This window comes from Oratosquilla oratoria, chromosome 23, assembly GCF_046742065.1.
Source record: "Oratosquilla oratoria isolate Oo_2021 chromosome 23, ASM4674206v1, whole genome shotgun sequence".
NCBI lineage: Eukaryota > Metazoa > Arthropoda > Malacostraca > Stomatopoda > Squillidae > Oratosquilla > Oratosquilla oratoria.
The window spans coordinates 20,586,509-20,600,626 of record NC_134799.1 but is presented as its reverse complement, the minus strand read 5'-3'; the positions used below and the strand labels follow the sequence as shown (position 1 = coordinate 20,600,626).

At 44.2% G+C, this 14,118-nt stretch overlaps 2 protein-coding genes across 5 annotated transcripts in view; both read left to right on the top strand.

Annotated features, from left to right (window-relative positions):
- LOC143038010 (uncharacterized) overlaps nucleotides 1–6,887 on the top strand; it is a 76,391-nt gene extending 69,504 nt beyond the window's left edge. The window contains exon 9 of one of the 4 annotated variants that reach the window (XM_076206840.1): nucleotides 5,511–6,887. In XM_076206840.1, the coding sequence (XP_076062955.1) occupies nucleotides 5,511–6,047 (537 nt within the window). In that variant the 3' untranslated portion in view covers nucleotides 6,048–6,887. The remainder of the gene's footprint in view (nucleotides 1–5,510) is intronic. The other 3 variants (XM_076206839.1, XM_076206841.1, XM_076206842.1) reach the window with 3 other exon arrangements.
- A 659-nt stretch (nucleotides 6,888–7,546) lies between these two features.
- LOC143037735 (uncharacterized) lies at nucleotides 7,547–9,859 on the top strand. The gene is made up of 3 exons (XM_076206283.1): nucleotides 7,547–7,607; nucleotides 8,272–8,819; nucleotides 8,963–9,859. Exons 1-3 carry the CDS (start codon nucleotides 7,547–7,549, stop codon nucleotides 9,857–9,859), a joined length of 1,506 nt encoding a protein of 501 aa, XP_076062398.1.
- The last annotated feature ends 4,259 nt before the right edge of the window (nucleotides 9,860–14,118 follow it).

Here is a 14,118-nt window from a genome sequence, read left to right as displayed (position 1 = left end):
CATTCAAAGACCCAAACCTTAGGGTACTGGTTGGAAAACTACAAGACCCTCTTATGACTATACTTTTTGTAGGAATGTCCCCTTTGGGGCTACAGAGAGAAGGATGTTGTTAGATTTTTATTTAAGCCTGCTTACAATATTGCTCTTGGCGGGTAACTGACTACCCGTGCTTGGGGTAGTCTTTACGAGCGTGACTCGCAGTTGCCAGCTCTCACAATAAAAAACTCCTACATCTCCCCCTCAAGATTGTGAGGGAAAACAAAACAAATACCTTGACAATCTGATTACATTGAACAAAACAATATAAATGGTAATTCCAATGTCATACAATATGAACAAAATTGAACAGCTATATTATGTAGTCGTCCAGCCATCTCGGCTGAGACCTGTGCCATTGAGGACGTTCCCTTCTCAGGGAAGTAGGCAGAGGTGTCCCCTGGGTCGGTGGTTATGGCTTGGGTGAACCCCCGGGGGATAATGGCCCCCGTGGTGGCACGGCCATTCTCAAGTGGCCGTGGGTACACAGTGAGATGCGACCGCTTCCATCCATCCTCACTGCATACTGGCGGTGTGGGTGGACTTCGACTACGGTACCAGACTTGCTCCATGCCTTAGTAGTCTGGTCCTGAACCCACACACGGGCTCCCGGCTGCAGGCGGCGCCGTCGACGTCGCTGGCCCATGCTCTTCTGTCATATCTGTACATGATGTTGTGCCATCTGAGTCTCCCTCTCCTCCAGGGTTCGCTGCCACTCACAGTTGACTTTGTAGTTCTGTTTGGCTGTGGGGACTCCATCATGTAGCTGTCTGCCAGTCATCAATTTTGCAGGGGATGTGTTCCCTTCCCATAGCGGGGTGTTGAGGTATTGAAAGAGGGCAAGCAACACCTTGTCATTGTCCAGGCTGCCGCTGGTCCCTGTGTTGTCTTGCAGAATCCTCTTGGCTGTCTTCATGGCGGCCTCAGCTTGGCCGTTGGACTGAGGGTACTGAGCGGAGGAGAGGCGGGTCGTGATGCCCATCTCCTGAGGAAAGCGGTCATTTCCCCACTCACTAGATTCGTACCTCCGTCAGTAGAGAGTTGTTCTGGGGCCCCCCATCTGGTGAAGTAGTGCCTTAGGTGCTTCATGATTTCGCTGGACGTGGCACCCGAGGGTAGGTGCGCAACTTCTAGCCAGCCAGTGAGTCGGTCGGCGTAGACTAGGTATGTTTGACCTGCCAGCTGGAATAGGTCTGCCACCGTCTGCTGAAAGGGGTAATCGGGGGGTGGGGTGAGAATGAGGGGCTCAGGTGGTTGTGACGGTGCGCTTGGGTTGCAGGAGTTACATGTGGCCCTGTGATGCTGCAGGTCACCCTCCATTCCAGGCCAGTACACCGTCTGTCTGGCCCTTCTTAGCATGGAGTCGAGGCCCTGATGGCTGGCGTGAAGGCTAGCTGCCACTCGTTGTCGCAGAGCCTCAGGGATGACAAGCCGCACACATCCCTGATCATAGGTATAGGTGACTAGGCCACGGGACACTGCCAGTCTGTCTCGTACACCGTAGAAGGGCCGCAGGCAGGCAGGCTCCCGTGACCTATGGGACTCCCAGTCGCCGCTGCTCACTCTTGACACCAGTGACTGGTAGGTGTGGTCCTCAAGGGCCATTTGCAGCACCATTTCTTCGTCGATGGTGGCACACCCACTCAGGTCAAGGGCTGCTACAGTAGCTGCTGACATGGCTGTGCCGATAGCGACGTCTTGCTCTTCATCCACCTTGTCTGGATTAGACTTGGCCACGGGATACCTGGATAGGAAGTCGGCTGCAGCGTTGTGTCTCCCTGTCAGAAAGGGCATGGTGAACCTGTACTGCAGGGTCTGCTCCTTCAGCCGGAACAGCCATGGGTTGGTGATGTCCTTGAGGGCCTTGTCACCAAAGAACCTAACTAGGGGCCAGTGGTCTGCGGCGATAACCAGGTTGGGGCACCCCAGGAGGAAAAGCCGGGCTTTACGCAGGCACCACGCTACTGCCAAAACCTCCCCCTCCACAGGTGCATATCCCGTCTCGGCTGGGGTAAGGTGCCGGCTACCGCATAATGCCAGGCGCCAGACTCTCTTGCAGCAGTGTGGAGCAGTGGCTGGCGGGCATGAGCAGTACTGTTGCATCACCACGAACCCGATGCCGTCCTTGTACCAGTCCGTGATGGCGATGGTAGGCCGGGTCATTTCGTAGTATGCTAATCCCTGTTTGGCTAGCTGACAGATGATCTCTTTGGCCTGTGTGAACCTATTCTGGAGACACTCGTCCCAGTAGACGACCTTACCTGCTGGCTTCTTCAGCAGATCCCTGAAGGGCGCCATAAGAGGGGCTGTGGCCAGGAAGGGCGCCAGTTGGTTCACAAAGCCAAACCAGGAGCGCACGTTTGTGATGGACGGTTTTTCTGGCATCTCAAAGTCCCTGATGGCAGTAAGGCGCTCTGTAGTCGGTTTGTATGTGTCCCAATCCAAGTGGTAGCCAGCGAAGTCGACCTCCCTCTGGCAGAAGCGAAATTTCTCCGGCTTTAGTGTCACTCCAGCCTTGGCACATACCTCCAAAAAATCGTAGGCGTGCCAGAAGGCTTCCTCTATGCCTGCGTCATAGAGGAGTTTGTCATCCACGCACTTGTATTTCCACGGCAGGTCGATGATGGCGTCGTCGAATCTTTTGGTGTATGCATCCCCCGCTGCGCAGTGTCCCATGGGCGTCCGACAAAATTGGTACCTGCCCCACGTTGTGATAAATGTAGTGAGGCGCCTGTTCTCCTCGTCCAGTTCCACCTGGTGGAACCCCCAGTGCGCGTCTGCCACGGTTTTGTAGGAGTGCCCCGGAACCCCAGAGGCCATGTCAAACGGGGCAGGGGTGTGGTGAGTCTCCCGCAGGTAGCATGCGTTGAGTTTCTGGAAGTCGACCGTGCGGCGCGGCTTGCCAGACTTTTTCGCCACCACAACCATCCTAGCACACCATTCTGTGGCCTTTCCAGCAGGGACAGGTTGAATCACTCCTCTCTTGACATCCTCGTCCACCTGTTGCTTGACCTCCGCTTCCCAATGTTTCGGGACGGGGTGGGAGTGTGGCAGGCATAAGGGACAGCGTCGGGTGATATGTGGATATGATGAGGGGGCCCCGCCATGATCAGTAGTGGGTACCTGTCGGTGTCGAAGGACGATGTCGAGAAGTGGCCGAGCAGCCATTCCTGTAGCCTCGGCACGTTTTCCTCGAGAGGAGGGAAAGGCATGGTTGCTGGTCTGGGTGGCGGACCCCGGCTGTCGCTGCTCCCCCCGCCCACGCTCGCTATGGTCGGTAGTGGCGGATGTGGAAAGCCTTCGTGTACCAGGCCCAGATCCTTGCAGGCGGCGAGGGACAGATAGACCTGCCGCACAGACCGTACGAAATACACCTCCTGTTGGGTGGAGCGGCCAGGGATGCTAAAGTGGCAGGTTATGGTCCCCAAGGTTGGTAGGTTAATGTTGGCGAGGTCGCGCAGGCCAGTGCGTCCCTTAAGTTGCCTGGGCGAGAGGCCCAGAGCTTTCAACAGCTTGGGTCCCGCTACACATACCTGCGCGCCTGTATCTGCGATGGCTGTGTTGGAGTGCTGTGTGTTGCCATCCGGCCCGGAGACGATGACTTGAAGGCGTGGCTGGCTCATCACCCCGGCAGTCGCTACCACAGCACTGGCCACCGCGTCCTTCTTCGTAGGCTTCTTACCCCCTTTACACGCTTTCTGGAAGTGGCCCAGCTTTCCACAAGCAAGACACGTGGCGTTTGCTGCGGGCTGGTGTCGGTCACCGCAGTGCCAACAAGGGCGGTGGCGGGCTTTCCCGGGACCAGCAGCAGCGATGACGTCGTCGTCACTCGCAGCGTCGTGCATGACGTCACCAGCGGCAGCCTCGGGATGGCGGTTTGGCGGGAAATCATGCGCGTCCCTCTGAGCCGCTTCAAATGCCACGCAGTAAGATCTGAGGCTGTCGACGTCTTTGAATTGAGCGTAGCACTGTAACACCTCGCGTCTTAGGACTAGTTCATGCAACCCAGCAATGAGCTTCCGCACTAACATATATTCACTTAAACTTGTGTCACTGCCTGGGCACTGAAAAGCACAGTCTAACACCATCTGGGAGCACTTCGTGAAGTAATCGCCCACTGACTCCCCCAAGGCCTGCTTGACACTAAAGAAGTCCGACCACTGCACTGCCTGGTTCACCGCACGCAACACTAACTTGCTGACGTTCTCCAGGGCCTCGGCAGCCGAAAGGGTGTCCCAACGAGCCTTGGGGAACCTGGCGTCGAGCGCCTTTTGCAGCCTTGGAGCACATAAAAGCCGGGTGTAGCGTTGAGCTCGATCCAATCCTCCAAGGACCGACGCCACGACCTGAAGTCTGGTGCAGTCATGTCCAGGTCGCACTTCTCCAACCCAGCTGTGCTAAGGGCCTTGCGGCTTGGTGTCCCCATCGCCACCATGTCTCGATGCAAAGCCGCTATGGCTCCCTGCTGGGACAGTAAGAGAGTCTGAGCCTGTGCTAGGAGGCTTCCTCCTTCCCTCCGTCTACCTGATGCGGCAAGGAGCCTAGGGCGTCTTGGGGTGGTCATCGTAGATGCGTAGTAAGGATCACTACTGTGCCATGTTAGATTTTTATTTAAGCCTGCTTACAATAGGGCTCTTGGCGGGTAACTGACTACCCGTGCTTGGGGTAGTCTGTGAGTGTGACTCACAGTTTCCAGCTCTCACAATAAAAACTCCTACAGATATGAATGAACTAATATAGTTTGTTAATGACAGATGGACTTTTAAAATCAAAAGATTGCATAATCATTCCTAGAATATTATTTGCCTTCTCTGAGGCAGAAATACACTGCTTAGATGATATGAGATACTGATAAATTTATGCTGAGATCCTTTTCATTATCCACTTTTGTTAATGAATTTTCAAATAACTTGTAATCATATTTATTGTTATTTTTACCTATGTGCATAACCTTACATTTACTTGTGTTAAATGTCATTAGCAATTTTTCAGACCATTGCTGTAGTTTATCTAAATCTTTTTGAATATATATTTTGTTTAAGTGATCATTTGCCATTCTGCAGTTTTATATCATCAACAAGTTTGGAGACAGTAGATTTCATAACCTTCTTACCATGAATACTCCATCTCTGCACACATATTCTCTCTAAATCATTCTTTTTCCTCATGTGATCCTCTCAGTTAACATTCCCATACATCTTACTGACCTCTTTCATTAGACTGAGCCCTCAAAGACTAGTACATTCATACTTGTCTCCCAACCTCTTGTATAATGGAGCTGTAGATGCACTCCTCCAATCCACCTGGATACTTCCTTCTGTTAAACACACTTTGAACTGTCTCAGAAGCCATTCTACACCATTTCTATTTTGAATATGATAATTCTTGTTTAGAAGTTATTCCTGATATATACCAAATGTCACCTTAACATGTGGATATGATTTTAATCTAAATTTTATCATTATGACATCCAGATTGGTCACTTGAAGAGATTCCAGTTAATGGGTGATTTCTACTCACTTGTAACATGGATACACAATGGAACCATTCTTGACAACTACATGATATGGAAACCTATCCTGACCATCCCTGGACCAATAAAAAATGGACGGGAGAGGCTCAAGTCTATTATAAAAGCTACACAGAAGGAGATGGAAGCCTTGTCATCTGCTCCCATCAGTGACAGTTCACCTTTAATTGCACCTACCATCCAGAAGTGCCATTGTCAGAATGGAAAGTGCTGTCATGGCACTGGTGTGTCATCTTGTGATTCAGTGGACAAAAGTAAACCTTTTAATACTATTTCAGAAGTTGAAAATCCAGTGGATATGGGTGAACTCTTTGATACCAGTTCAGAGATTGAAAATAAAGCATCTAGAGAAAATGCTTTTGATGCATCAATACCAAGGCCAAGTACTCTCCCAATATTTGGTGAAGAACCACATGTGCAGTGCACCATGAAAAATACTAATATGGATTCTAGCTTAGTTAATGCTTTTTTTGGCCTATGAGAAAGAATGTACTTTGTGCACATGGAATTATGTACAGATATGCTTGAATTCAGCACTTGATCTAAGTTAAGGACATTTTCATTGTACATTTACTTCAGCTTTATTCTATGCTCACATGTCACTAAGTTTATAGTAATAAACTGTCACCCAGTTTGTTAAGAACATAATATTTCTTATTTTTTTGTAAAGGGTAGTTATGCCTTGGTTGGGTCACTCCCTTTATAAGGGAAAAGGGCCTTTTGGTATGTGTATGTATCAAGTTTTTAGCTACTATCCAGCTCAATAAGAAGTTGCAGTCACTAGGTGTAATCCAACTTCTTTGAAAAGGTTTGTATCATCCATTTATTTTAGCAGAAAAAAATAACCATAGTTAATATTTTTCTATATTAAAGATAGAATAGAATTAATGTATACATGACAAGCTCTACAAATTTGTAAGGAAGAGAGAATTGATGTTTTATATGTATATATGAATATATATATATATATATATATATATATATATATATATATATATATATATATATATATATATATATATATATATATATATATATATAAAGACCCTCAGTAGACATTTGTATGAAATGGTTTTTCACCATAGATTTTAGAAAGGATTATTTTCCCAATGTCCATTTCTTAAGCTCATTAGCACTATCTCCTCTTTGATTTGCAGCCCCTATACAAGGCCCAAGATATCTTGGAGAAAAAAAAAAAAAGTAAAATCTTCACATTTTCACTAAAGATAGCCGACAACTGGCAGGTATCTACTACCTAGTGACAAAGAATCAATCCTAAATTTATGCAAGGTGTTATAATATTTTGTAATTGAACTTTTTCATACTCTAAGCCATTTGTTTGGCTGCATGTCATACTCTGTAAACAATTGATGAGACTGTCTGGGTACGTCATCACAGTCTGTTTGGGACTGGTTGGAGTAATAGTCATGACTCTCTATGTAAGTTAATTCCTTTCCTCTTTATTCAACCAATATATCTGAAAAAAAAAATCACTTAAGATTGCTGACAACTGGCAGGTGTCTACTACCCAGTGACAAAGAATCAATCCTAAATTTATGCAAGGTGTTATAACATTTTTTCATTGGACTTTTTCATACTCTGAGCTTTTTATGTGGCTGCATGTAAACAATTGACGAACTGTCAGACTACGTCGTCATAGTCTGTTTGGGACCGGTTGGAGTAACGGTCATGACTCACTATGTAAGTTAATTCCTTTCTTCTACTTATTCAAACATTGTGTAGATATTATATACTATGACTTATGTATTATGTTGTGTCTACCCATATGACGAGTTCTGTATGTTCAGTAAATGATATGTAGAAAATATTGTATAAACTAGCATTTTCTGGCCTCATTTATATTCTGTTATACAAGTTACATTCTGTAATGTATTTTAGGTCTATTTGTGTTTGAGTTGAATAAAGCTTGGGAGCAGCAGCCAAGTCTCCTATTGTTATTTCAATTTATTTAACTCAATAATGGAAAAACTACTAAGGCTGGCCCATCTGGATTTGGAGATAAAGAAGTCAAAAAAGCGAAGTCAGAGAGACCTGGGAGTAATCGTCTCAAGGGAGTTGACTCCTGACAAATATGTCAACAAGATATTTGGAGAGACTTACAATTTGCTAAGATCTATGAAAATGGCCTTCGACTACATGGATGAAGAGATGGTTAAGAAACTAATTATTGCATTAATAAGACCGAAACTAGAATATGCTGCATCACTGTGGGCACCTAGCACAAAGAAAAACATAAAAAAAATTAGAAAGAATCCAGAGGGCGGTGACCAAGATGGCACCTACATTATCAAATTTAACATATGAATAAAGATTGGATAAATTACAACTGATAACACTAGAACAGAGAAGGGAGAGAGGCGATTTGTTGTCCATCTTTAGAATTATGAAAGGAATGGAAGTTCTTGATAGGGATGACCTATTAAAATGGGACAAAAGAGAAACAAGAGGACACGCAAAGAAACTAAAGAAAGACCTATAGAAGAGACCTGAAAAAGAACAGCTTCCCACACAGAATGATTGACGTCTGGAACAAATTGAACAGTGAAACGGTTAATGCCAGAAATATACACAAATTTAAAAGCAAACTAGATGTAGAGAGATACAAAAATGGGTCATAACGAGCATAGCTCCAGACCCGTAAAATACAACTAGGTAAATACTGGACTGGTCCAATTTCATACAAGAGTGTGGAGAAAATGCACCTGACAAGCTAAGAATTCTTGTGAACTGTGTTAGTCATAATGTTCATGAGTATATTGAAAAATGCACCGATTATGATTCTGCCATTTCTGTTTTGGAAAAGTTGAATGTAAAGACACCTAATAAAATATTCGCTAGGCATTTGCTCGCAATTCGTCAACAGAAGTCTGGTGAATCTTTAGATGAGTTTATGAAAGAACTAAGCAAGTTAGGTGAAGATTGTAACCTAAAAGCGGTTGGGGTAGAACAGTACAAGGAAGAGTTAATTAGGGATGCCTTTACTAATGGTCTAACCTCACCTTTGAATCGCCAACGTCTCTTAGAAAATAAAACTTTAGACGAACAGGCGACTTATGATCAGGCATATTCTTTAGACTTAACTCAGCGCAATGCCAGCTCTTACAGTTCTATAACTCCTCAGTTTGTGCACACTGCCGCTGTGGTGACCCCTGATCATGCACAGACACCATGGGATGATACTGTGAAGAATAAACCTATGCCTGAGGATTGTGTGACAATGGCTGAAGATCAGGTATTGGCAGCCACTCTATCTGTGAAGAGTGGATGTCATTTTTGTGGAGGACTACGTCATAGGCCTACTTGCCCAGCTTGAAATTCTACCTGTAATAAGTGTGGTAAGAAAGGCCATTTCACTCGTCTGTGTGTATGTCCAAGGTGCCAGCTCCTACAGGTAAGACCCCTACAGCTACTATTTTTGACTCCTCCCAGCTATCAGTCCTTGCCACTATCTCTGGCACCTCTTTCCCTCAGAGCCTCCATCTAGTGGCCACCTCAAAAACAATCAATTGGCAAAAATTAATGACACTTGTCGATTCCTGCAGTGATGACAGATACATAGATGAGGAAGTTGCATGGGACTTGAAACTTCCTATATATCGAATCGATACGGATGTCACTCTAGCTCAGAAATCGTTGCACACTAACTCTCATGGTTATGTCGAAGTTGACTTAACGCTATATCTTAATGGACAAACTTACCCATCCACTCGTCTTTTATTGATAAAGTATTTGTGCTGTGGGGTACTACTTGGCCAGGACTTCCAAAAACAGCATCAGTGTGTAGTCATTGAATATGGTGGACCAAAAACTACATTCAAATTACCTGATACTAATTTGTATTGTTCTTTGGCCACAGTTGCTGTAGATGAGCCTTCTCTTTTCCAACATTTGTCACCTAACTGTAAGCCCATAGTCACTAAGTCCAGATATTATGGTAAAGATGACAAAGAATTAATTGAAATGGAAACAAACTGCCTGCTTGCTGAGGGTATTATTGAAAATAGCTTATCCCCATGGAGGGCCCAATTTGTAGTAGTGAAAGATCCAATGAATCGACACAAGAAGAGGATGCATGTTGATTACTCACAAACTGTGAATCTATATACAGAGCTAGATGCTTATCCATTGCCAAGAATCTACACTATGGTGAATGAACTCTCAACATATCATGTGTTCTCAACTTTTGACTTGAAAAGTGCATATCACCAAATTCCACTGAAAGAATCAGACAAGAAATACACTGCTTTTGAAGCCATTGGACTCCAATATTAATTTTGTAGGGTTCCCTTCAGAGTGACAAATGGAATGGCAGTCTTTCAATGAACCATGAATAAGCTTATGAAAGAAGAAAATTTACAGTGTGCATTTCCATATCTTGACAATATCACTATTGCTGGCTGTACTCAAGAACACGATCGTAATGTACAACACTTTAAGTCATCAATAATAGAAACTTACCCCTCAATGTTTCTAAGACTGTGCACTCCATTAATATCCTTGGTTACTGTGTAGGAAAGGGTATAAAGCCTGATCCTGAGAGGCTTCATCCACTACAGGAACTCCCACCCCCCACAAGTCAGGGATTTTTGAAGAGAGTCATGGGTATGTTTGCTTATTATGTGAAATGGATAAACGATTTTTCAACCAAGGTTTGACCATTAGCAAGTGCAAAGAAATTTCCTTTAGATAAAGAAGCTTTACAGGCTTTCAGTCTGCTCAAGTTAGAACTAGAAAAAACAACGTTACACTCGGTGGATGAAAACTTGCCCTTTGAAGTCAAATGTGATGCTTCTGAAGTAGCTATCTCAGCTGTACTTAACCAGGGTGGGAGACCAGTGGCTTTCATGTCTAGGACTCTAAAAGGAAGCGAAATATGTTATCACATTGCAGAAAAGGTGCCAAGATAAGAGGGAGGGTAGAGGGTGGAGGGGAGTGGAGTGTATTAGGGATAGAATGGGTGGGAATTATATTTATGCCTTTGTTTTTGTTTTTTTTTGCTACCTCCCATGTAAGGGGGAAAATGTCTTTGGTATATGTATGTATGTAGAATAGGAGGCCATGGCCATAATTGAAGCTGTCCATAAATGGGGTCACTTCCTTGCTAGACAACATTTTGATCTTATTACTGACCAGCGCTCTGTAGCCTTCATGTTCGACAACTGGAAACACACCAAGATCAAGAATATCAAGATCCAGGAGTGGCAGATGGAGCTCACTGCCTTCAGTTGTACAGAACATTATCATCCTGGTAAAGAGAATGTGATTCCTGATACCTTCTCTCAAGCCTCCTGTTGTTCTACTGTCTAAGCATCATCTACTCTTGCTGAACTACATGAGGTGTCTATGTCACCCAGAAGTGACTCGCCTGCTGCACTTCTTGAGATCCAAGGATCTTCCTTTTTCTATTGAGGATGTCAGGAAGGTTTGTGCTTCCTGTAAGGTTTGTGCAGAGATAAAGCCAAGGTTCTATAGACCTCAAGAAGGAAAACTTATCAAGGCAACTCAACCAATGGAGAGGCTAAGCATTGACTTCAAAGGACCTCTTCCAACCACCTCATATAATCCCTATATACTTACTATTGTAGATGAATATTCCCATTTTCCTTTTGCTTTTCCATGTCCCAATATGAATACAACTGTAATCAAATGCCTGGAACAAATATTTAGTCTATGTGGGATGCCTAATTATATTCATTCTGATCTAGGAACATCATTCATGTCTAAGGATCTCAAAACCTACCTCACACAAAAAGGTCTAAAAGTCAAACTACTCCATATCACCCAATTGGCAATGGACAAGTGGAACGGCTCAACAGTATTATATAGAAGGCAATCCAGCTGGCCCTCAAGTTGCAGAATCTTCACAATCAGCATTGGGAATTAGTACTTACTGATGTACTGCACTCTCTTAGATTCCTTCTATCTACATCTACAAATGTCACACCACATGGACGTTTCTTTGGTTTTCCACATCGCTTTTGTTCTGAAAGTTCTCTACCCTCATGGTTCATGACACCAGGTCCAGTATTATGGAGAAGATTCATTAGAACAAACAAAAATTAACCTCTGGCTGATCAAGTCAAACTACTGGATATTAATCCAACTCATGCTTATATTAGACATCACGATGGATGGGAGTCAACAGTTTCTGTTCATGACTTGAATCCTTATCCCAAGAACCAGGTCAACTACTCCCCTGCTGGAAATCAGGAGTCATCCTCTTCTACATTGTCACCAGAGGCTGTAAAGTTCAAGAGAACGATGAACCTCGCCAAGAGGCTGACATAGAGGCGAGTGCAACAACACCTCTAGTACAGAGGTCAACCCGTGTGTTGAAGGCTCAGGACAGATGTGGATGGGATCAATAACCTATGGAGTGCAGTACTTTGTTTTCTTTTTTAGGGGGAAAGAATGTTATAATATTTTGTCATTGGACTTTTTCATACTCTGAGCTGTTAGTGTGGCTGTATGTCATACTCTGTAAACAATTGACAAAACTGTCTGACTATGTTGTCATAGTCTGTTTGAGACTGGTTGGAGTAACAGTCATGACTCTCTTTGTAAGTTAATTCCTTTCCTCTACTTATTCAACCATTGTGTAGATGTTATATACTATATCCTATATATTATGTTGTGTCTGTCTACCCATATGATGAGTTCTGTATGTTCAATAAATGATATGTAGAAAATATTGTATAAAATGTAGCATTTTCTGGCTTCACTTATATTCTGTTATACTATATAAATTACATTCTGTAATGTATTTTCAGGTCTATTTGTGTTGTGAGTTGAATAAAGCTTGGGAGCAGCAGCCAAGTCTCTTGTTATTTTTGGGGGTCATAGCATCATTTACCATCTATTGTTGTTGTTGTTGTTGTTGTCGTTCCCTAGACTGTCTGTCCGAGCAGTCCCGTCTCCCCAAGGAATGCTACAGCCGAAACTGGGTTTTCCCACAAAGCCTTTATAGAGTGTATGTTGTGTTGTTTTCGTGCATGATTGTGTATAATGCAGTCTTCCATTATGTGTTGTATGGTATGGGGTGAAGTGTTACATCCTGGGCAGCTGTTCACAATGCGGTCATCCAGCCTCTTCTGGTAGCTTAGAAGTGCTGGGTGGTGGCCGCACCGCAGCCTGGCCAAGTGGTTCAACAAGTGGTTCAACAATAGATGGTTACCTCCAGTAACCATCTATTGTTGAACCCTTTGGCTTCAAAGAAATTTAGGGGAACAATTAACTGATGTAGGCAAGGGGTGGGCAACCTTTTAAGTATGGGTGCCAAAATCAGCCAAATCTTTGATACAAAATTTTCTCGCGTGCCAACAGAGTAAAATTATAGACTTACATATAAATATAGGGTCCCTCCCTTCACCCCCTAGGGTCCCAGTGTGCCACCCACTTCAGCATGTGGTTACCAATGACCATACAAAAGAAGTTGAAGATTTATTAGTTATTTTTCTAAGGTGAGCTATGACTTTCACAAACGAAAAAATTTGTCAGAGTGCCAGGTTTTGCACATATATCAAACTCTGCCCACTCCTGCTGTAGGATATTGCAAAAAGATCTAGACACTATTTTTGCATGGAGCCAAGAATGGGAAATATTTGGGAGCGTTGATAAAAGACAACCTGTTACCTGACAGACAAATCAGCAGAATTGTGTGAGAGACATATGGACTGCTGCAGAAGTTTTTCATTGTATAGATAAAGAGATGATGAAAAAACTTATTTAAACCCTGATCCATCTAAGACTGGAATATGTGTTAGTGATGTGGTCCCCACATAGAGTGAAGGATATAAGCAAGATTGACAGAATGCAAAAGGCAGCATAAACCATACGAGGCAAGACTAAAAACAATGGGTCTGTCAACTTTGAAAGATCGAAGAGAAAGAGGTGATATGATTGCAGTATTCAGGTCACTAAAGGGGATAGATCACATTGATAGAAGAGATCACTTGGTTAAGGATGGAAGGGCTTTAAGAGGTCATGGGAACAAATTAAGGACCATATGCCTAAAAGATGTGAAGAAATACAGTTTTCCATATAGATGTATAAATACTTGGAATAGCTTAGGTGATATAGCCCAAACTTGAATAATACATGAATTCAAATCTACATACATACATATACCAAGGCTTTTTCCCCCTTACAAGGGAGGTAGCCAAAAAGGAAAAGGCATAAAATCATTCCCACCCATTCCATCCCTGAATACACTCCACACCCCTCCACCCTCCCTCTTATCTTAGCACCTCCTGGATGACAGGTCATCCCTGCACCTTGTCCACTGCCCTGGGTCAGAAGCAGTGTCGCAAGACACAGCACATCCACAGCAAGGCCGCTTCATTAAATTGGCGACCACCCCTCTCCGTCCCCCCATGCATAAAAGGAGAAGACGGGGAGAAATCCCTTTGGGCTGCATCAAATTTTGCTCACACATACTACCTCACCCCCCATCCCCCCACCCATTCCACCTCATGCATCACATCATCCATATACAACCATTCTCCATTCACCCCTGTCTTCTGTCCTCTCCT